This window comes from Phaethon aethereus (genome assembly GCF_964289735.1).
Source record: "Phaethon aethereus genome assembly, chromosome: 21".
NCBI lineage: Eukaryota > Metazoa > Chordata > Aves > Phaethontiformes > Phaethontidae > Phaethon > Phaethon aethereus.
In genome coordinates, this window is record NC_138597.1 from 9,313,142 (window position 1) to 9,335,531 (window position 22,390).

The window sequence follows — 22,390 nt, forward strand, 5'->3', positions numbered from 1 at the left end:
TCTCTCCTGGCAGATTTATGTTTGGGTCCTTGGCAGGTTGTTGGGCTCTTCCGTACTGGGAGGGAAACAAACTCTAAAAAAAAAAAAAGAAAAAAAAATTATTCCCCACGATAATTTAAGTCACATAGTGCACCAAAGCCTGCTCAAAACAGTAACTCCAAAAGGGTTCATTTAATAAATGTTCTGTCTGGCGCAAACCGCAAAATATTCATTTAAGTTGGTTATTTCACATTACCAAGTAAGTGCAAGAACAATTAACTTTCTGAACAGCTTAAGGTACAATTCAGTAATAACTTGAGCCATTTAATGAATGAAATATTTAACATAATTTGCATACAGTGAGTGACGGGATATGGAGCGTAACATGTGCCGGAGACTCCCCTGGGCAGCGCGACACTCGGTGCGACGGCGTGAAACAGCCTGGGAGCTCCTCGTTCCAAAATGCAAGCCCTGTCCTCAGCATGGGGCTGCCGGGCTCTCACCTGGGGCACGCCAGCTCCCAGCTGCGCCGTCTCTCTGCACCCGGCGCGTTCGGCATTGCCTGCGCGACCGGGAGCCGCTGGTGGACATGGGCTTTGTAGCAGAGCTGCCCTAAGGGGTGCTGAGCGTGCCATGGGGTCCCCGAGAGCGGGCATCCCGGAGCGGGCGCTGCTCCAGGACGGTCGCAAGGTAAACGGGGGCCGATTAAGGTGGCAAAACCCCAGGAAAGGAAAATAAGAGGTAAACCTTGATGCTTTCCCCCATAAAAAGAGAACGAGCTTTAAGAGGCGTTAGGTGACCGAGCAATTTGTTCGCAGCAGGTCGCTTCAGGAGGAGACTGTTGTTAATCTACGTGTGCCCAGAAATTGCAGTTCGTGATCAGAACAGTGGCAGGGTTGGACTCTCAATTATGCCCAATTAATACGGGACTTTCACTTGGCTTTCCCTAACTCAGGTGCCCTTTAATTCATCACATTCTCTCTTCTTAGCTCTAAGTGGCCACCCTTCTGGATGCTCTATAGCAACATTAAGTGTATGTGTGATCTCTCTCTCTCTCTCTCTCTCTCTCTCTCTCTCTCTCTGTATTTCAGGGGTGGGGAGGGGGTGGCCGCCCACTGACACAAGCCCTGGGGGCGCGGATGGACCTGCCGAGTCTTCTGCTGGTCGTGCCCCCGTGCCAGCGGGAGCTGCTGCCCTGTCCTTGCGGCGAGCATGTCAGACCTGGAGCATCGTGCTGGCTTCTCTGCTGCCGCCATGTTTCGAGGGCGTTCTGGGTGGGAGGACGATGGCTACAGCACGTGGTGATCCAGGTTCGGCAGCACCGTCAGCTCATCTGCAGGCTCCGTCATCTTTTTTGCTTCACCCCACTCCCCTTGCAGCCTGGCTCTTCTCTCTCTCCCGCGCGGAGCGGAGGCATTCCTCGTGCTGCCTGCCCCGACGCTCTGATGATCTCGGACCTCCTGGAGGTGATGCTGTTAACGCCGACCTCGCGGGCCGCATGAATAATGCGTCTTTCTCTTCCAGCCCCCATTACTTTACCTTCCCCCCCAGCACGTTTCCAGCACGCTGATCGCTCGCCGGGTTCGTGGCGGTCTCTTGGCTGGCTTTCCAGCCTGTCAGATCCTGGTCCCGAAATGCCTTCTTGCCGCGTTCACGTGTGTCCTTCTCACGGCTCGCCTGCTGGTGCGTTGGTAAATCTTGGGCACGGAAGGATGTAGGCTGAAGACTAAATACGAAGGGAGTTAGGCGGGGAATCCCCATCTGGCGGGGAATGCGGAGCTCCTTGATGTCAAAACTGACTCTTCAGAACTTTAAACGCTTAAAGATAGGGGAGAACAGAGCATTCTGAAACGCGCCCCTTTCTTTGTTAAACAAGATTTTTTTTCTTTTAAAAGGTATATATTTCTAAAGAACTTATGGAATGAGCCCCTGCTGTGGGCATGGAACGCAGACTGGGATGAGCGTTGAGGTCCGCTCTTGGCGGCTGGATTTGGACTACCTTAAAAGAGGGAGGGTTGTTTTCATCCCTGCTGTCGATTTGCCTTGACAGCACGTTAAAGTCAATATTACCCTAAAAATGTTCTGCTTTCATAACAGGCAATTTGTTTGTGTTGAAAATGCTTTGTTTGCTTTCTGGAGCCATTCATTACAGGATCAAGGCTTCAAATTGGAGCCAATTAGGTATAAGAGTCGCTTTTAAAAAGCTTTTTCCAAACGCCGAGAGCTTGAAGGTTAAAACGCAGTGAACTAAGCGTCCAGCCGCGCACGCGGGGAGTCGGCCAGGGTGGCCCCGCTGCGGTGTCGGGTACCAGCCGGGACCGGCATCCCCCTCGCCGGGACTGCATCCCCGTCGGGACCTGGTGGCTGCAGTCACGCCGTGTGCCGTGGCTCACCCTCTTTCTATATTTAGTAAGAAATGCATCAGCATCCCTCTTCCTCCCCGAATTCCCTCCGGGAATGGAGCTAGTAAATAGCTGTTGCACTAAAAATAACACCTGCACCAGCCCCTGGCAAGCTCTTTCCCTTCCCTGGCTGAACACGTACCCAAAGGGCTCCTACCCAGGGAGCAGATGTTTGGATTTATGATTATGTTTATTTAAAAAAAAAAGGAGGCAGAAATCAACCACTTAAAAACGTAAAGACCATGAAACCACTTGTAATGCTTAACCTTTGGAAAACATTATTAGTGCTCTCGGCAGTCTCCTCTCTATTTAATAAAACACGAGGCAACCCCGGCACAGCCTGCAGTGATTTTCCAGCCGCTGCTGGCAGCCAAAAGGTGACCCGGGACTGCGCAGGCAGCCGCGCCAGGCAGAGCGGCCGGCGCGCTCCGGGAGCGCGCGTCCCTCATGCTCTTCGCTAGCTAGCACCGGCATCATCCCTGGCTTTACACCAGCCTTCTGGTCGACTCCTTTCCAAGGAGAAATGCAAGAAATCCTAGGCAATTTGCTTCCCTGGCACCGCTCGGCATCGTAAATGGCTTTTGTCACACAATGCCCTTTTTTTTCCCCTTGTCACTTTTTTTTCTTGGTTTTTTTTTCCTTAAATGTTTTCTTGAAAGTGAGGAATGAGTAAAATCTCAGAAGGCTGAAAATGGCTCACAAAGAATTTATGGTTCCCTGACGCTGCTCTGGCTTTAGGTTGTTTACTTTCTGTTCGATGTGCTAAATAATTCCGGATTGGTGGCTGAGTTTCCAGTGGATGAAAACCAGCTGGCGACACCAGTTCCTTCTCTGGGGTCCGATCTGCTGGGACACCCCAGGCTAATTAATGGCCCTGGATTAACAGTCGTGGCCAGATACCTGCCTTCCATTTTGTGCCCCATGGATGGGAGGATGGTTTGATTGCAGCCATGAGCGTAACGAGTGTTAACGCTTGTTGTGTTCAGTGTTGGGCCCCTCACGACAAGAAGGACGTTGAGGTGCTGGAGCGTGTCCAGTGAAGGGCAGCGGAGCTGGGGAGGGCTCTGGAGCACAAGTCTGATGAGGAGCGGCTGAGGGAACTGGGGTTGTTCAGTCTGGAGAAGAGAAGGCTGAGGGGAGCCCTCATCGCTCTCCACAACTACCTGAAAGGCGGTTGTGGTGAGGTGGGTGTTGGTCTCTTCTCCCAAGTAGCCAGCGACAGGATGAGAGGAAATGGCCTCAAGTTGCGCCAGGGGAGGTTTAGATTGGATATTAGGAAAAATTTCTTCACCGAGAGGGTGAAGCATTGGGACAAGCTGCCCAGGGAGGTGGTGGAGTCACTATCACTGGAGGTGTTCAAAAAACATGTGGATGTGGCACTTCAGGACATGGTTTAGTGGGCATGGTGGTGTTGGGTTGATGGTTGGACTTGATGATCTTGAAGGTCTTTTCCAACCTTAATGATTCTGTGAGTTATACGGGAGCCGATCCCATCATTAATCGGCATTCATGAGCTGCTTCCAGAAAGTTGACCTGTCCCTGTTTCTGTGAAGAATCCACCAACTTAACCAGGGCAAATCTGGGGGGAAAACCCCACCAAAACACCCTCAAAAACCACCACCAAACCCAACCAACCCAGCAGCACTGGCTGGGACTTGGAAATTGCAGCTGGGTTCCAATACTCATTTTTCATGTTTTGGGGTTTTTTTTGTTTTGTTCTAAACCTCAAGTAACAGTTAAAAGGAGGAGGAAGAACTTAACGAGCCGTGAAGGCTTGAAAGGGAGCCTAGTGCTTCGATTTACAACACAAATGGTTCAGGTCTTAGCTGAGGAAGAAACCTCTGCTTTCTAAGGCGTTTTGGTGGTTCTTTTTTTCTTTCGCTGTTGCGGTCCCTTCCTGGCGGGGAGGGCTGGGGACCCCTGCAGACCTCCTGGCTCTGGTGCTCGGTCCGGTGCGGCTCCATCCTGCCCGGTGGAAGGAAGACATCTTTCTTAATTAGTGGCCTAATGAGATCGTTTATAATGTTTTAGGTAATGATACCAACAATTTTGAAAGGTCTTTTTTATCCCGTTGACATCCTAGGTTTTGTCTGAGGTTTATGTGGATTAATTGGGCAGATGTTTGGGGAGGAGAACAAATACCTGCTGATATTTCATTTTGCTCACACAGCTGTGTGATGAAGAGAAATGGCAGCAGAAGACCTTAACTCTATTATATTGTCCCTGGGAAGATTTGTGAGGGATAGTTGGGTCCTAGAAATAGAATTTCAGAGCCTCATCACCGCAGTTAACTGAAGTGTTTTCGGGTCCGAGTGTCGAGGTGACCCAAAGCGGCTTTAATGAGCGAACGGGCAGCACATTCTGCATCTCTGAAGGGTGCGTGGCAGGGAGCGCTCAGCTTCTGCTAATGGCTCTATGGTCTGCGAGTAACGAGTAATTAATTTATATTAATATTTGAACAACATTTTTTCTGGCCGCCTCTACTTGTTTACTCCTGTGTTTGATATTGGTTCTTCTTCCATTTAGATTTTTTTTTTTTTTCAATGGAGCAATACAGGATGATGAACTCTTGCAACAGGCTGGCATCTGGCGACGCAGTGGACGCGCCTCTGGAAAGGACAGCCGAAAGCCCTTAGTCCCCCTTTTCTTTTGGGATCTTGAACAGTTCATGAAGCACTTGGGAGCTGTATCAGCACGCTGCAGGGCTTCATTTCAAATGCTTTCCGTAAACTTCCGTCGGCTTCACCGTGCTCAGGGACGGGGCTGTGAATTCTGCGACGCTCGAGCCCCGAGCAGTGCAATTTTATCTGTTCGCAAGTACAAAACGTAAAAAATGATTATAGGAGTGGTAATAACGAGTAGTGTTGGTAACTTTTAAAAAAGATTAAATGTTGTTACGGGGGCACTTGTGTGATGTTTACAGGGAGAGTCTTCCACGTAAACAGCACAAAAGGAGTAAACCCATTAAATAATCATTTCGGGTAAAGCAACTCCTTTATTTAAGTGGATCCTCAGGAGAAGAGAGACCTTTGCGCTGGCGGGGCGGGGGGGGATATGTGACGCGCGCCAGCAGCAGCACCCGGGACACCATTTTACACTGATGACGATGTGGGGGACTGGGTTCGTCGCAGGCCGGCGCCGCGGTAGCCGAGAAAGTAAAATGTGCCAGTTACGGCTGTTTCCAGATTTCCGTGCTTTGTGGCTCTCCGTCTGACCAGCATCGTCGGTCGAGCACAGCTTTTGTCCTGATTTAATATGTATCTTTTAAGAAGGATTTTCATTCCCCCTTTGAAATAAGAAAACGCCATAAATCAGAGACACAATCTTTTAACATTTACAGTTTTAAATGAATTCCTGTTGAGAGTCTCTTAAGCCAGATTTATATCTGATTCTGCATTGAACTGTGTCGTTATGTGGGACTGAAAAACTCTTACAAAATTAGGCATAATGCGAAAACATGCTGAAAAGACAGTTCTGCAGGAATGTGGAACATTATTATGTTAGAGAATATTGGAGTGAGGAATATGCAGAAAGGCGCAATTACCGTGGATATCTTCCTTTTAATGAACCTTGCACAATCCTTCGGTGGAAGGGTTTGCCGCTGTCTCCGTGCAGGAGGAGGCAAACGGAGAAGGCGCTGGCCTTCTACCTCGCCCGGCGTCGCGGCGCAGCTGCCTCGTTCAAAGGCTTTACGTCCGGCCCGCGCCGGGGAGGGAGGACGAGCCGGGCCGGAGTGCGGCACTGGCCGCGGGGCGCGGGCGCAGAGGCCAGCTGGGTGATTGGAGGGGCCCTGCGCGCTCTGGCTCGCTGGCGGGGCCACGTCGAGTGCTAGAATGGAACGCGCGGTGGGTTTCGGGCCTCAGCTCGGGACGAGAGCTGGGGCCAGCCGCGGCTTTGCTCTGGCGCTGGACGGAGATCTCCTCCCCGGGTGGGCGGCAGCCGCACGGCCTCCTTGTAGCCGAGTGCCTCCGGCCGCGCCTTAAGACGCGGCAAGCGGGAAGAGAGCAGCTGCGGGTACCGAGAGCAGCGTATCCTGCTCTGGCTGGTGCTCCTCGTTTTGTGCCCGTGTCTTGCTCTGGAACCCCAGAGGAGATCTCTGTAAGCTCCCAGCCAAACGATCGCAGCAGCAGGTTGCAAATAAACGAAACCCAACGTTTTCCCCCAAAATGTGCTCCTGAGACCAGCAGTCCAGATTCTTCCAGCTTAAAGTCCACCGGCACCTTTCCGCCCTGGTCCACCGGGGCTGGAGACGCTGGACTCGGCTCGTCTTGACGGGAGGTACGGACTTGCCGTTCACGGGAGAGTGTGCCCGGCGGCGCCGATGGAAGGCGACGGGAAGAGCTCCGTGGGTTTTCCTCGCTGCGGATCTCCTCCGGTGTCTCCGTGGGACTGCTCCTTGACGGGGGTTCAGCCCTGGGCGCTTCCTCGCCAGCGGCGAGCTCCCGCGTTCCCTCAGAAAATGGAAGTCGAGCAGGTTTGAACTCTTCCAATTTGGACAGAAAATAAAAAGTTAAACTTGGTGCATTTGCTGATGATGTGGTACTTAAACCTGAATAAAGTAGAAAAAAAAGTTAATAATGCAGATACTGCCCGAAGTACTACTTCAGCCACTGTTCCTCCAACTGAAATTAACTTGGCGGTTTTATTGAAACAAGCCAAAGGAGCGAAATATTCTCAATTTGTCTTCCTCAGTTGAAGGCGACAGTAGAAATATGAGCTGCTGCCTGGAAGACGTTTAATACTCTAGCCCACATGCCTTAGCTGGGGAAGAACTGGAGAGATAAAGGGGGAAGAAACCCTATATACAGCGTTACAGTGGTATGTTTTATATAGAGATCCCTTGTGTTTCTCCCGCACGTGTGATGGTTTGGCTGGGCTCGGTGGGAGCCTGCCAGAATAAACATGAAGCGGTTCAATGGCAAAGTCATTTGGGGCCTTTTCTCTCCCAAATCTGTATCTTTGCTGATTTTTTTAGGTAAAGAGTGCCCTCTGATTTTGCATTCAGCAGGGCTCAAAGTCTTGCGTTGCCCACGAAGGTAAGTTACCAGAAGGTGATCTGGGCTGTCCCGCCGCGATGCGCCGAAGCACAGATGTGGTTTGCCGGTCGACGGTGGAGAGCTGCAGAAATTAAATGTTCCTCTGCGTTTCTGCGGGAGTCGAGAGCGGGGTAGCATCTCCCCGTGGTGCGTGCCTGCTCCAGAGTATGGCCACGCTCTTGGGCGTCTCCAAACTGCGTGACTGTTCGAATTATGTAAAATAATTGAGGTTTTTACTATTAGGCAGTAACTAATGCATTGTAGATACATGTATCTTACTGAATTTTCTTTTTTAATCCCACCGCATATTTGACTCTTTCAGACTGCAGAAGAGGAGTCCCGTTTGCGGTACTAAAGCTAACAGTGACAGCAAGACAACACTTTGCATGGTTCTTTAAATCACAGGGTTTAGTCCAAGGTCATTTAAAAGAAAGCATAAGAGTAATAAAATAATCATGTAATGATCTGTGGGTATTTTCCAGTAACTAAAGATTGGGCCTTATTTAATATCGCTGTTTTACTGAAATGGAAGATAAAATCTATCCTAATTCCATTAGGCACTGGCTGATTCAAGGTCTGACTTCGCTGATACCTGCGACTAACGGCGCTTCTGAGCTGTGCGGTTCAGGACAACCATTGCTGAGTGTGTGTGTGCAGAATTATGGTCTTGCTATTGTGAAGACCCGTTGCATATTACTATTTTCCACGTGTATCTGGCAGGTGAAATTGCGGAGCTGATCTCGTTTAACTCTGCTGTCTGTTAACTGCTGCTTATTCTCTTGATTGGGGTATTTTTTTCTTCTCCTTGTCATGTGTTTTTGAGAACATTATTTCTCATCTTAAGCCAGTTTCTTCATACCAGGTTTAGCCTTGAAAATAAAGCACTTAAGTTGTCCCCTTGCTACTTTACAGAAGAGTGACAGGGGCTAGCCACTTTGAGCTCTGGTCAAGCTCACCTGGAAGAAATGCCTTGGTCTAACTGAGCTGAGCCTCACAAAGCTGTACAGTGCAATTGGCATTATCCTTCTAGTAATAAACAATCTACAGCAAGTTCTCAAATTAAAATTTTAATGAAAATATAGCAGAGTGCGCTGAAGTCTTACGTGTGCTGGAAAAAGATCTACAAATGTGGCCTAAATAGGATTGTGTAAAAGAATCATTAATTATTAATTATCAGCAGAGAGCACCTGAATTTGCTGGGATGCAGGAAAGCGGTGGTTTAGCGGGGATGCTATGCCTTTATCTGCATAGATCGAGTTCTCCGTTTCCATGAAGTCTCCTTGGAAGCATTTAGGCATAGGTGTGGAACCTGTTGTGGCTCAGGTTTGGGTGATGTTGGCTGCACAGCTGGCCTTTTCTTTTCTTTCTCTCCCTTCCCGCCCCCGTGCACTCCTGTCTCTCTCCGTAAGTTTTCTTCGGGAATGTGTCCAAGCCTGTTCGAAGCTGTTCCTTTTGCTGTGCCGCGTCTGCTGTTGGTCTCGCTCTTTTGCTCCTTTAACCCGAGGAGGGAAGCCGAGCTGCTCAAGTGTTAACACTGGAGGGGCACGCGCTGCCCCGGCGTTGCTGTGAATCGCGTTCACGGGCAGATGACTTGATCAGCTGTCGGAGCTCGGGATTCCTAAATGTCATCCTATAATGCCTAATTAAGGTTGCCGTTTGAAGACATCATGTACTTTAATTGAAAACTGTAAGAGTAATCTATTCCATTTTTTTCTGTTAAATTAACAGTGTGGACCTTTAGCAGATGGTTAGCGAGACGCTGTTATTAATGAAAACATCCACCGCCTGCAATCCCGCCACTCGTCGCCGTGCTCAATGCGGAGAAACAAGATGTACATCTCCCCAACCAAACGCGCTTTCCGCTCCGTGGCTTTATTCTCCTGCGGTGCCAATTAGCAGTCCCAGGGCTGCCGTCGCGCCTCTTTTGCAAGATTTAAGCTCTGCAGAGGTGTGTTTTGCTAGGCGAGGCTGGGTGAAGCATCTGGCAGCAGCCAGCGCCTGCAGGTCGTCTTCGGCTCTCTGGCAACGCAAGAAACGCTTTGGTCCCCCAAAATTGTGGGTTTTTTTCATCCATTGGGGTAAGAGACCAAGCGGTCTGGCTGAAGCGATTGAACGAGACTTTCACGGGTGTAAAGAAGCGCCTCCGTGTGCGAGCGGGCGCGGCGTTAATAGGGTGAGCCCTGCCCCGCCACCCCCGGTCCCCGTGGGTGAAGGTCGCTGGGCCGCCTTCGCCGGTCCCAGGTTTTGGTAACCGACCTTTTGTTCCCCCTTGACGCTCCCTCTCTCCCTCTCCCCTCTGCTGTCGCTTTGCCGCTCCCCAGAGGCGCAAGCAGCGGCGGAGGCTGGGGGAAGCCGGCATATTTATCGCTCTCTCCTACGCGGAGGCTCTAAAACAGCTTCTGCAAAATAAATCTCCTTTAAGACCCTTCCAGAGCGGGGTTTGGCTTATTGCTCCAGGAATAAAGAGAAGCCTTTTCTTCCCTAGGCGACTGGCTGGGACCCCCAGTGGTGATGGCGCAGGAAGCTGCCACGTCCTGGTGACTTGCGGGTTTTCTGTCTGCCAGAGAACGGGCATTTAGAATATAGATATTGATAATAAAACCTGGCTTCCATCTAATTGGGTAGAACATCAGTTGATGTACCCTTATCCAATTAGAAAAATACATAGTAAACCAAGTTTTAATTTATTTTTGTCTTTGATTCCGTCACGATGGAAGAGGCAACGTGGTAACTGGAAAGCTTGCTTTCAGGTACCTTGCATCAGACGCCAAGTGAAGTAAGACCGCGCCGCCTCGATTCTACCCCTGCGGTTTTGGGGGCAATTAGAGCGAGTCCCGCCACGTGCAGCTGCTGCTGTGAGGCTGGGTGCTTTGTTGGAAGAAAACCCGTGGCACACTTTGGAAAACCAAAGCCGCGCGAGTCCAGCCTGACGACCGGCTCTGGCTCGTCTTGGCAAAACACGAGGCTGGGAAACCTCCGTCCCGTCAGCCTCCGGTTTGTGTGGCTACTGCAGGTTCTCAGCAAAACCACAGTGATATTTGGGTTTATTCCCCTTCTGAGCTTCAGAGTGTGCGGACCCACATTTCTCCTTTAGAAAGTTGCAGATAGGTAATGCTCCAGGACCAAAAAAGGCCCAACGACCCACTACCTGCATAAAATATTTTGGTTTAAGAGTTGTTTGTTGTTGACAGGCATTTGTCAACCCGACAGCAACCCGACTTGCGTTTCTCTGCTGGTTACTCAGAAGTTTTGTTTGCTTTTCTCCCGCTTCTGATTTCTCCTCGGCTCACTGAGTGACGTCCCTTTTGATGCTGCAGTGCTGTTTTAGGTCAAACAACTGGACAAATGAAATTTTTTGTTCTAGTGATGCTAAACAGGGTAGTGAGAACTTGCTCTGTGTGGCTTTCTTTCAGATCCGTTTGTACTTGTGATATTCAGAATATTAATGGCTTTGAGAACGGGGACGGCTAGAAAATGAAAACGGCCTCATCTCAGCTGAGAAGATGCTACATAATCAACATGAATTTGTATTTTCATTTCAGAGTGGAAGGACGATAAGGAAGCGATGGTCTGGAATTTGTCTTTAGCGGCGAGGACGTGGAGGTTTCCTAAGAGAATAAATGTGCTTGCTTAGGAGAGTGCAACTTTATTAGCTCTGAGGTATAAATCCAGAGATGTGTACAAACTCTCCTGCTTTCTCTTAAAACATGCATGTATTTCAAGCTTATTAATTTGGATGCATATAATTCCTATGAAGTAATAACTTGAAATTCAGACTGCTTGTTGTTGGTGCTTTTTTTTTTTTTTTTTTTAAACTAATGATTTATTACTTTGAGACAAGATGGGTGGCCTAAGCTACCTGGCATGGGGAATCCTGCTTGGGTCCCAATTTCTCTGTTTCTTTTGAGAGGTCAGGTGGGAATTGCCGATAATCTCACAACGATGCAGAGACGACCTGGAGGGGGGTCGAGCTGGGAGGAGAGAGCTGCCGCTCGCGTCCGTGGCTTTAGGCAGCCCCTCGGTCCTGTCTCTGGGACGATAATCCCAACTAGCTTGTGCCACGGAGTGCCGGCACTCAGGGCTTTGGGGCAGAAGCCGTACGGGGTTATTGCCCGCCGGCTCTGTCAGGCGATGCCTCCGCGCTTGCAGCCCTGCTGTCTCGGAGCTCGTGTCTCTATTAGCGCGTGAAGCCGAGCCGACACGAGCGTTAGCTCACCCCGGAGCACGCTGCGCTGCTCGGGGCGCTCCCGCGGTGCGCTCGCAGGGGCACCGCCTGTTCTCCCCGCGCCTTCGCTGCGGGGCGGGACGCGCCGTCCAACAGCGTCAGCGGGAGGTGCGACTACAGCTGCATTCGAAACATGTATGTCCCGTGCACTAGCGTTTCCTCGCGTCTCCTCCGGGCGTAGTTCAGATTCAGAGACTGTCTTCTGCCAGGCAGGAGCACTCGTCGCGCATTTCAGAGCTTTTTATAACTTTTTCTTTTTCTTCCAAACAACGCATGTGTTCCACTGCTAATCCTTCAGCTCAGCGCAGAGCAGAGTCTGCGGCTTTGCTGCACGTGTGATGGGTAACGGGCCCCTCCGACACCGCCGGTGCGTCGGCTCCCTGCCCATCGGTCCGTTCCCTGCTCAGTGATGGTGTCCTCTTTAGTTCATGTACATACAGACCCGTGTGCTTTACAGAAGCTGCTGTGCAGCACGCGACGATGAGCGCGCTGCAGGGGCTGCTGCCGGCTGCTCCTTGTCCGATGCTGCCGGGCTGCGGCGCTGCAGCTCGTCCTCTCCGGTGCAGCCGGGACACGGGGGGTGAGATCAGGTCGCCGGCTCTGCTGCAGCTCCGGGTGGTTATGTGCCATCGTTAAATATTGAAGCGGCCGAGAAGCTGCAGTCACGTAGCATTGGGTGGGAAGCATGACGCTGGGTCTCCTGCCGCCGCCCCTCAGTCGGGGCCCGCGGCGCAGCACCCCGGCTGGTCATGTCTGCAGTTCGCGCCTCTGCTCGGCTCACGCGAGGCTTAGCGGCGCGAGCCCAGCACAGGGCTGCTGGGGCGAAGCTGGAGGACGAGCAGCGGGAGCGTCGCCGGTGGCCCTTGTGCGTCCTAGTGCAGTTCGCCTGGCTTTACAGCTGAGGGCTCTTTGGTGCGCTCAAACTAGTAACCTTAACAAACGGGGGAATGCAAAATAAAAATAAATGTTCATTTATATAAAATGCTTTCAGCCTGAGCAGCAAAGTATAAATTAAACCACTGAATTATATGACTGCGTTTAGGATAAAACATAACTCGTGTGATTTTAATGTTAAATTATCTAATTGCTGTACGGAGTGCTTCCATTAGCTGATCAAATTAAGCCTTTTTTCTTCGCTGCTGTCTTACGAGCTATGAGCGTAGGGCCCGTTCCTGCAGGCAGTCGCTTAGGTGGGAAAGCCACGCTCCGAGGCTTGCCACGCAGCGGGCAGCGCGGTTGGGATCGGATCTGGGGCCGCACAACTTTCAGCGTTTCGACTTTTCTCAGCAGCGCTCGCTCAATTTGCTCGCTGGCGTCGTTTCCCGAGCTGCGTTTAGACGGGATGCGGGGCTGGGTGGGACACGGCGGCCAAGGGGCTGCGGGGCTCGCTGCGCGGTACCCTTGCCCATAGAGACGCTCTCGTGTGGCTTCGGGGTCCGTCTGGTATCTGGGGGGACTCGCCGGCCGCGATGCGTCGGGCGTTTACGGCGAGCACGCGTGTCCTTTTATTTCCTTCGCTGGCTTTGTAACGGAGCGGCAAAGCCGAGGATGGAGAGCTGGGGTTTCAAAGCCCGGCTCTGTCTTGGCTGACCTTGCTGGTGCCGCGCTGCCTTTTGTTTGTAATCTCAGGCGAGGAGCAATGGAAAAAGGGTTTGATAGGAGACAAAAGCAAACAATAGCCTTGCTCCAAAGATACGATGAATGGGATGTAATTGAATTTTTTGGTGAAGACATTGATTTGACCCTGGAAGACACACACAGTGAATCGTTAGGGGAATTAGCGCACATGAAAATGCAGGGTTTTTTATCAGGGTTTTTTATATTGTGCCTGTAGTTTTGTTTTTAATTATTTAATGACTTTGTGTCTCCTAGTGATAAATCTATTTCTTCCCCCTTTTTTTAAAGGGAAGACGGTGTTGGCGTGACGAAGGGGTATGTGCCCCACACCGCTGAGGGTCCTGGCTGGCTCTTCGTTAGCAGCCCTGCTTGCGCCCAAGGCGCGGACAGGCGCACGCCGTCGCACGGTGTCTCTTGCGAACTGTTTATAAAACATCAGCATTGGCCTGACCACTTTCTTCTGGGCCTTTCAGATTTATTCTTCCCGTCTGCCTATAGCAAAAACTCTGTAGGAATTAATTTCTTGCAAGAAGCTGTGTGGGACATGGTGTCTGGGAGGACAATTTCCAGACTTGGGCTGCTCGGGGCGGGTTTGACAGGGGCTTTTCAGAGCGCCGACCGCTGCCAGCTGCGGCTCCGTCCATGCTGCCTGCGGCCTCAGGACTTCTCGGAAACCTCAGCCTCGTCTTTAGTGTCTCGCAGGCGGTGCTCTCCTCACCACGCGGATGGATTGGAATAAAATAGTCTTTTTTTTTTTTTTTTTAATGACTGCTTGGGCTCGCCCTTAGCTTGGTTTGGGCTTTGCTTGGAGTTGCTGCTCGGCTGCGGGTTTGTCCGTGCGTGCCGCTTGCGTCATCTCTTCACCAAACGTGTCTCCTTTCGCTCCTGCTGCCTCCGACCTTGGAGCAGCCGCCGCCACTGCGCGCGCGGTACCCGTCTGCTGCCAACCCCGCGTTCTGCGGCTTGCCGGGACTGTTCCTGGGCGATGGACACAAAGTCGTGTAGTTAAGAAAGCAGGAGATGTAAGGAACGGGATGTGAAGGGGGCTGCTGCTGACCGTAGTGAAGCCTTCCCCGCTGCGCCCTCCCCGCCCCGCTCCTGCGCATCCCACCCCGGCACAGGCTGCTTCGTCCGGGCTGCCGGCGCCGACGCCAGGCGTCTCGCCGCTGAGCTCCCCGCCGCTCGCCGCACTGCACGCGGCTCTCCTCTGCGTTTCCGTTGGAAAATCAGCATTTCGCTGTGCAGCACCAGCTCAGGGTCCGCAGCAGCGCCCGGGCTGTGCCCTTCACCGCAAACTGGCCTTTGTGCCTGGCTCTGCGTGAGCGTTCGCCGCGGGCGTCGCCGCACATCACCGACTCGTCTGTTTCTCGTAGTTCTGCTCCAGTTTGAGGTGGCAGACGGGAGATAATTCTCCCAGAATCTCGGTGCTTGTGCGCTGACAGAAGTTGGCACGTAGGTGTCAAACTGTAAATAGGGATTTCTGCTCGCTTCTCCCCTGCACGGCGTGGGGTTGTGGGGCTGGGATGGCGTTCAGCCGTGCTGGTAGAAGCTCTCCTGACGCCAAACCTTGTTCGGACTCTGCGTGCCCCGTTTCGGCTCCTCCTGTGCGGTGGCCATGTGAACCAGATCGAGGAGCCGACAGCGCGGTAGCTCGCGACACTGAGCGTGCCGGCCGCGCCTCGCTGGTGGTGCCGGGACATCGCGGTGAAGGATGCGGTGCTCTGGGCGATGGGGTTGCCGCCAGTGCTGGCGGGGCGAGCAGATGATGCGGGGTTTTATGGGGGGTTTCTGCCCCGCTTGCATGCCAGTCCGTGCAATTCTCAGTACTTGGGGCATGGAAGGCAGAGTGAAGGATTCGCTGTCTCTTTGCCGTACGTGTTAATTTATAGCGCTGCCGTGAGCTAGATTTTCCTTGTTATCCAAAGTATTTCCTCTGGAGGAGGGAAATCAGGCTGTAATATATCATTAAGCAGAAAGCCTGGGGGAGCTCCTATCCTAGCTGATGCGGAGCCTTCTTTTATCCTGTTAGAAGAATTGAATTACACATTTTGAGCTGTCTGAAGATCCGGCTTGGAGTCTGGTTGGAGCTGTGGCTTTCCGAACTACCGCAGCAGGGGTAGGACCTGCCTGGGCATCTCAGTAGCACGTGCCCGCGTTTCGGCGGGTCGCCCGCACGCTTGCGGCATCGATCTGCAGCTTATTCTTTGGTCTGCCCAAATTTGCTGAGCAGGCGCAGGCCAGCAGCGTGGAAGCAAACGTCCTGCCTCCAACCGGGAGCGCCTCGTTGCCGCAGCTCCTGCCGCCTGCGACCGTCTCAGGACAAAGATTTCGAGCGTGCAGGGCACGGGTGGGCTGGAAGGAATAAAATAAACAAGCCCTGGCTAAGGCAGACGTTCGTTTACCCAAAATACTTTGGTTTTCTGTGCTACAGCAATACGTTTATTCAGCCACCAAAGTTAAAAATGGCTTTATTCTCCTTACGGCAAGTTGAACTTTAGTAGGAATAGGCAGAATCCCTGAACCTGCCTATTTTTGCAGAATTTCGGGGGTGGATCAGCTGGATCCATCTCTGCATCAAAGGGCTTTGTTTCTCTAAACGCCTGCTCATGCAGACCATCCGTCACGAGCCTCCGGGGCACCTGGGTGTTAGAGGGGACGTACAGAGAGCTCCCTCTTCGGCATCCGCTGGTACTTGTTCCTCCGTGTCTTCTCCAAAGCTCGTCTCGCTGTAAGGCATGAGGTGACGCGGATTTGTAACGCAGCGAGTCGAGGACATAATGTGGGACGGGTTGGGAATAAAATTCTGCAGACCGCAGCACATTTGGTGAAAATACTGTACTGGCTTAAAAAAAAAAAAAAAAAAAAAAGCAGAGATCTTGTTTTGTGTTTTCTGAAGAATTTTAATTGCAGAGTATTTTTTTATATATATATGTATATACATGAAGTCAGCGGTCAGCTCCTACAACTCGCACCCGGCATCAGAGCCATGAGTTAATGCTGCATCGGTGGCTCTCGCGGGCAGCGATGAGCGATGCCGCTTCGGAGCCCGATGGAAATGTGGGGCCAGACCTTTTTGGCCATGCAGGGTCTGAATTTTATGCTTCAACTGTAGCTCCTGTAAAAGCGCAAGGTTTGGCGTGTTCTCTGGGAAGGTCGCGAGTGCAGATGCTGTGCCAGCGCCCGGCGTCCCAGTGGAGAGCTGCATCGGGTTATTTTGATATTGAATTTTATGCGGCAATTAGCCAGAAATTAAAAAGAGGTGTTTTTGGAGCTTCGTGTCACTGCTCCTCCTCCTGGCTCCCGTAGAAGCATGCTGCTCCCATCATCTGCTGCCATGGTAATCGTTTAAAAATGCGGAGTCGGGCTTGGGAGATGAGGGGTGCGGCGGTGGATTCTGGGAGAATTTATTTGCAGTGTAAACATGTTGGTTAGGAGTCATTAATATGACATTCACACAACTCTAATAAAGTACATAACGCGGAGATCTGGCACCGCTGCAATACCCGGAGGACATTAAGTATGAGTCTTAAAACCAAGAGTATTGGAAACAAGATATTTTTACGTCTCGTTTGGGAGTAATATAATTGCATTTTGTGGCTCTAGCAGATGCTTGGGCCAGCTGGTTGGAGAGCATTGTGGATTTTTTTAGCTTTGGTACTATACAGCTATAACCCTTACATAGAACGATCTTTTTTTTTTTTAAGAAAAAAGGGCGGGGGGAATCATCTCCTGGTCAAAAGACCCATTTCTTGTGTGTGCGTTACCTTCGCGATGGCGCAGCCTGGAGACGCTTCTATTGCAGCAGCTCTGGAGACTAAACTGCACGTGGGTTTTGGGTCTAATCTGAGGCAATTGGACATTCAAGGCAGCTTCGCTGACCTTTCTGCATAGCTTTTGCTATTGCAGGTCCCTCTGAGAAGGGACCCGGCTGAGCGGCAATTTTTGGAAAAGACCCATCAAAACCCCACGTATTTCTGCGTATATCTTTGGGGGTGGGGGCGGGGGAGCTTGTTCCCAGCAGCCTGTGGACTGGCCATCTCTAGGTGTCGGGATGTCGCTGGTGTGGTGACAGCATCCGTCGCGGTTAGGGACGGTCACTGGTCCTGCGTCTCCTGCGGCACGGATCACCCCGGTCTGTCCCGGGGCTGCTGACGACGCTCAGCCGGTCTGCGGTGTGGGTGCCCCGCCACCGCTCCAGGTTTGTATCAAGGAAATGGATGGGCGGCCGTCCCACGTTCGTCAGGCGTATGTACAAGCACCGTTGTGAATTATCTCGCCGGCGCCAATAATTTCCTGCGAGCAAATCGGTTCTGATCTGGAAGTAATCGCCCGTATCATTCCTGCAAGTGGGAGCGATGACTTATGTTGATGTCACCCGCTGGCTTTTTATGGCAACGATTAATAATTCAGTAATTCTCTCTGCAGTGATGCTGTTCTATTTATAAATATTTAATTTAGCTTCCCGTGTCCGTGTTGTCGCTGCCCTCCCCGTTGCCTCCCGACGTAACGCCAGGCTCTCGGCGATGCTGCGGTCACCGAATTTACCAGCAAATCATCTGTCCTGGAAAATGTTAATGCCTTTCCTCGCTTGCATCTCTTCATTACCTTATTTAAGTCTGGCTTTGGTGGCGTGAATACGAACGTTGACCGGGCGCGCTGTCTCGGTCAAAACCTGATTTAAGCTGCAGACCTAATCCGGGGCAGGCGGCTGCTTCTTTCTGTTACAAAACTTCTCTGTTCTAAAACTTTCCAGTTTCCAACACAGCCATGCAAATAACTTGTTTTTCTTTCTGCGTTTCTCTTTCAGGAAATTGCAGCTTATTTAATAACGTTTGAAAAGCATGAAGAATGGCTAACAACTTCCCCTAAAACAAGGTAACGTTGCTCACGCTTCAGCCCATTGACTCATTCTTGCTGATGACTTGACTCGCTAATCAATGTGTTGGCCACCGAGTGAAAACTCCCAGTCATGCTTGATGGCTTGTGACACCAAACTCTCATTAATTGACTTAATGAGCATTTTATTGAATGAAATCAGATTGATTAAAAATGGAACAGCTGCAATCTTGACAGGTTAAAGTTTTAACCCAATTGTGCAGGATTTAATTGTATCCCTTCAGATGAATGGCTGTGAAAGCCTTTGAGCGAGGTTGCGGGCTATTTATCTTGACAGCGCTCCATACAGCCTCCAACTTTAAACAGATAGAAAAGCGCAAAGCCTTCCCCTGTGCTCGGCCTGTGTAACGTGCGGGCGCTGGGATTGTTTGCATTTTGGTGTTTTTCTTGCTGGGGTTAAATGTTTGATGGCGAGGAGATCCCAAAAAGCCGCATTAACAGACATGTTTGCAGTTTATTATTCAGTAAATGTCATGTCTTCTTCGCGCTGCCATAAATGTTTAACTCCTCCGCTCCCCTGGGAACCGATACGTGAAGTTTCGGCTGCGGGTGTTTTCCTGCCATTTCGGCTGCGTTCAGGCTTGCAAAGTTTCCGTACGTCTCACTAACACAAAAAACGACTCCTGCTTTCTAATGTTTTGGGGTTTGGGGTTTTTTCCCTTTCTTTTTCCCAATCCACCCCTCTCCTATTGAGAAGGGCAGGTTTATGGGAGGGGGAGCCTGCGAGGACCAGGGTGGGAGAAAAGCCTTTGTTAGCATCCCGCATCCCATCGCCATCCACTGCAAAGACTCGGTGCCAGAGGCATCCTGAGCAGCTTGCTCCGGGGTTGGGCATCACCTCGCTCTGTAATTAGCAGGGCAGAAATCACGGTGAGGCGTAAGGACTGGCCTTGACCCTGACAAGCAGTACAGATTAATTCCCCAAGTGTTTCGTAGCTCCCGGCCGAGGACAGGACTGAGGTGGAGGAGTGCAGCGCAGGAGCAGTCGAGGCGCACAGAAGACTTGCTTCCCATGAAATACGGGAAAACAAGAGCTATGTAATTTTAGAATTTATTTCCTGCCCCCCCAGTCTCTTCTGTATTTTTTGTGGCATCTTTAAGTAGTGCATTTGCTTGTCGTATTAAAATGCGTCTGTAATACCTGGGAAGGGAGACGTTTGGAACCCGATTGCTTTCTCAAACGGCTCTCCAAGACCCAAAGCTGCTGTGGTGGCTGAAGGGCCCCCAGATGGACCTTTCCCACTGGTGGCAGCTGAGAGTCTCACCTTGGTGAGTGCCTAAATGCTTTGTTTCGCTCCCCCTCTTGGCTGCAGGACAGCAGGTAATACAATAATATTAGAGAAGGCTTCCTTCTGACCCGGTAATCCAAATTTCAGAATTAATGTAAAATAATTTCTTGCTGAACCTTTGCCAGCTAAGCCTATTAAGTGGCCAGAAAACATATTAACTAGTCCGGGTGTACGTGGCGTCATTAAAGATAAGAGCTTATAAATGTTTGTGTAGCAGTGTCTTATGATTTTAAGAGTTTGGTTTGCTAAAGGCAATGCATGAAAATGATTTTCTGGTTAATATTACAACAGCTTCCTCCTGTGTGTTTACACCTGAAAGAAAGAACGTCCCAGGAGAAGGAAAGTTGTGATGGCTGTTCAAGGACCTTCTCAAATTGTTGAGTTATTTTTCTCCTTTTTTTTTTTTTAATAGAAAAATTAATCGGAAGAGTTAAATGCTGAGTTCATACAATCAGGGCTCTCGGTATTACAAAATTAACGACATCGATCTGGCGCTGAACTGGAACGCTCCCTGTTCTTTGTTTGCCGCTGTGGGTGCCGCTAATTTCATCTCGGAAAATTAATAAAAACGAATTGCACCACTGACGCTTATGGAGTTTCTTAATAAGGTGATGTATAGTGTGATTTGAGGAATCGCAGCTAGACGCATCGCTGTAGCGGACGCTGAGAGCGGTTGGGTGATGCCCTTTGGGAGCTGGCGGTTGTCGGAGCTGTTGGCTGATGGTGGATATTGGTGACGTGGTCTTGGTGCAATCCGGTTCGGCCGCCTGCGAAGGAGCGGCTGCTGAGCTGGCTCAAGGTGCTGCGCCGGGCCGGGCGGCGCGTTTTAACACTTCGTGGGTTACTGAGCTAGTGCAGAAAGTGGCAAAAGAGGAAGAGCTCTTTTCGAGCCGTCCCCGCCATTTCTGAATGTCTTCATCTGTCTCATAAAGAGGTTCCCACGGTCACGACACGGTAACAGTCAGATACGGCTTTGGTCATGGATGGAGAAGGAACCCTCTTATGATGCCAGTGTGGTGGCATTAGAGGAGCTATGAGAAAGCCTTTAAAGGTCCCTAAAATTGCTTTTTGATGACGCTTCTTGTTGAATGACTGTAGTTGATGAAATATGCTAAAAGAAATATACTGGAATATTATTACAACAGTCTTTTGAGCCCTCCGGTTTATCAACATAAATTAACAAGTACACCTTGCAAGGCATCGACCTTGATGTTTCCTTGAATTGGCGTTCAGTTACTTGATAATGTGCCAGATAATCCGCGACGGGTGTTCCCGTCGGCAGGGTGAACTGGGGAAGCTTTCTGCTAATGCAGCAAGGCTGAAGCCTCTGACATTTCCGAGTTCAAATGCAAATCACAACGACAAAAAAAATTACTTGACATTTGTATATCAAGTAGAACTTAATTGTTATTTACACTGGAATTTCAATGACAAAACTGACTTTCTTAGTCCAAAAACGTTCTGCTAGATGAAGATACTTTGCTTATCTGTTTCCAAGCGCCTTCTATAATTATAATTTTTAGGGTATTTTAAAAATACGCTTTAGCAATCCGATGCAGCTTCACCTGTGTTTCACAGGTGAGGCTCAGGCAACTGAAAAGACACGGCCGGGGCCAGGAGCTGCAAGGTCAGTTTTCCAGCTGGGAATGCAACTGGGACGTGTTCATGCACAACACCCAAACCCGGTGAGATCTCATGCCCTGGAAAAACAGTTTAATGCAGGACTGGGCCGTCAGTTATCGGTTGTTGAGGTTGAAGCCGTATTTCTTTCGGCGGATGGTTGTCACTGCCCCTATACCCGTGTGTGAGCAGCTCCCTGCCCCTTACCGCATTGCGTGTACGTTTCTGCTGCGTGTACAGCAAAACCAGCGGGTTTGGGGCGGGCGGGCAGCAAGTACCGAGCTCTTGTTTTATTCCTTGCAAAGCCCAGAAGATAAATGTTTCTCGGGATATGTTTCAGGAAGCTGACGCCGTGATAAGCCGTCACTCCTACTAATATGTGAAGCGGCTGGGGAAATTCCCAGATGTGGGTTTTTCAGCCCGGAAAGAGCCCAAATGCCATTTTTAGGCAGTGAGACTTGGCAGTGATTAATACTGCTGCAACTAAAAAAGTTGGGCAGCAGCCCACTCCTGCAAATCAATAGTGATTTACATATGCTGTCAGTACCCATTTGGGGTAATTCAGTTTTACTTCTGCTACCTACTGGGTTATTTTTAGCATTTTAATTCCCCTCGCCTGCTTCAGGAAAACAAGCGTTGCTTTTGGTGTAATAGGCAGGGGCAGTAGGCTGGGCAGTGTTTCCCGCTGATAAATCCCGACCTAATAAATCACAGAGTTGTTGGGATTCGGTTCGTAACAGCGGCGACGAGAACAAAAAACGTCTGAGCTGGGTTTGCGCGTCGGGGAGGGAGGGAAGGGCTCGTCCTGCCCGTCGGAGCTCGGCCTTCGCTCGGGAGCAGGCGCGGGCCGCGCAGGGGCGATGCTTCGCCCACTGCGGGGAGCTGGGCCCGGCTCAAGTCGGAAGGACATGCGAAGGTAGAGAAACGTGCACAAAAGAAGTAACCCAGCTTTTTTTCATCATGGACGTCGTGTCCTGGGGAGGAGTGCTCTACCATTTACTCACCTCAACTTTTGCTGTTGCCGGTTGCTAAAACAGGGGATGCAGCTTGCTTTAGACTGGTCAGAAATCACTTTTCCTGGCTGAAAATGCGCTCACAACAATCGTTGCTTTCCTCTGTTCCTTTTTTAGTGGTTTTTGCTGGCCTCAGAGTCCTGAAATTTCCTGAGAAATTCAATTTATTATGTTAAATGTGGGCTTGTGCCGGGGCTGGAGCGGAGGGTACCAGTCCGCAATGAGATTTAGAGGGAGCGTGGCAGGAAAACCTAATACAATTATCGTTTCAGCAAAACTGCCTGGGGGATGTAAAAGTGAGAAGGAACGCGCC

The 22,390-nt window shown here is 50.6% G+C and overlaps 1 protein-coding gene across 2 annotated transcripts in view; it reads left to right on the top strand.

The window, feature by feature from the left end:
• Positions 1-22,390, top strand: part of CAMTA1 (calmodulin binding transcription activator 1) — a gene marked incomplete at both ends in the record, with an annotated part of 311,800 nt that overhangs the window by 53,877 nt on the left and 235,533 nt on the right. For both annotated transcript variants that reach the window (XM_082009441.1, XM_082009442.1), the window contains one exon: positions 18,067-18,134. In XM_082009441.1, coding sequence (XP_081865567.1) covers positions 18,067-18,134 — 68 coding nt within the window. The remainder of the gene's footprint in view (positions 1-18,066; positions 18,135-22,390) is intronic.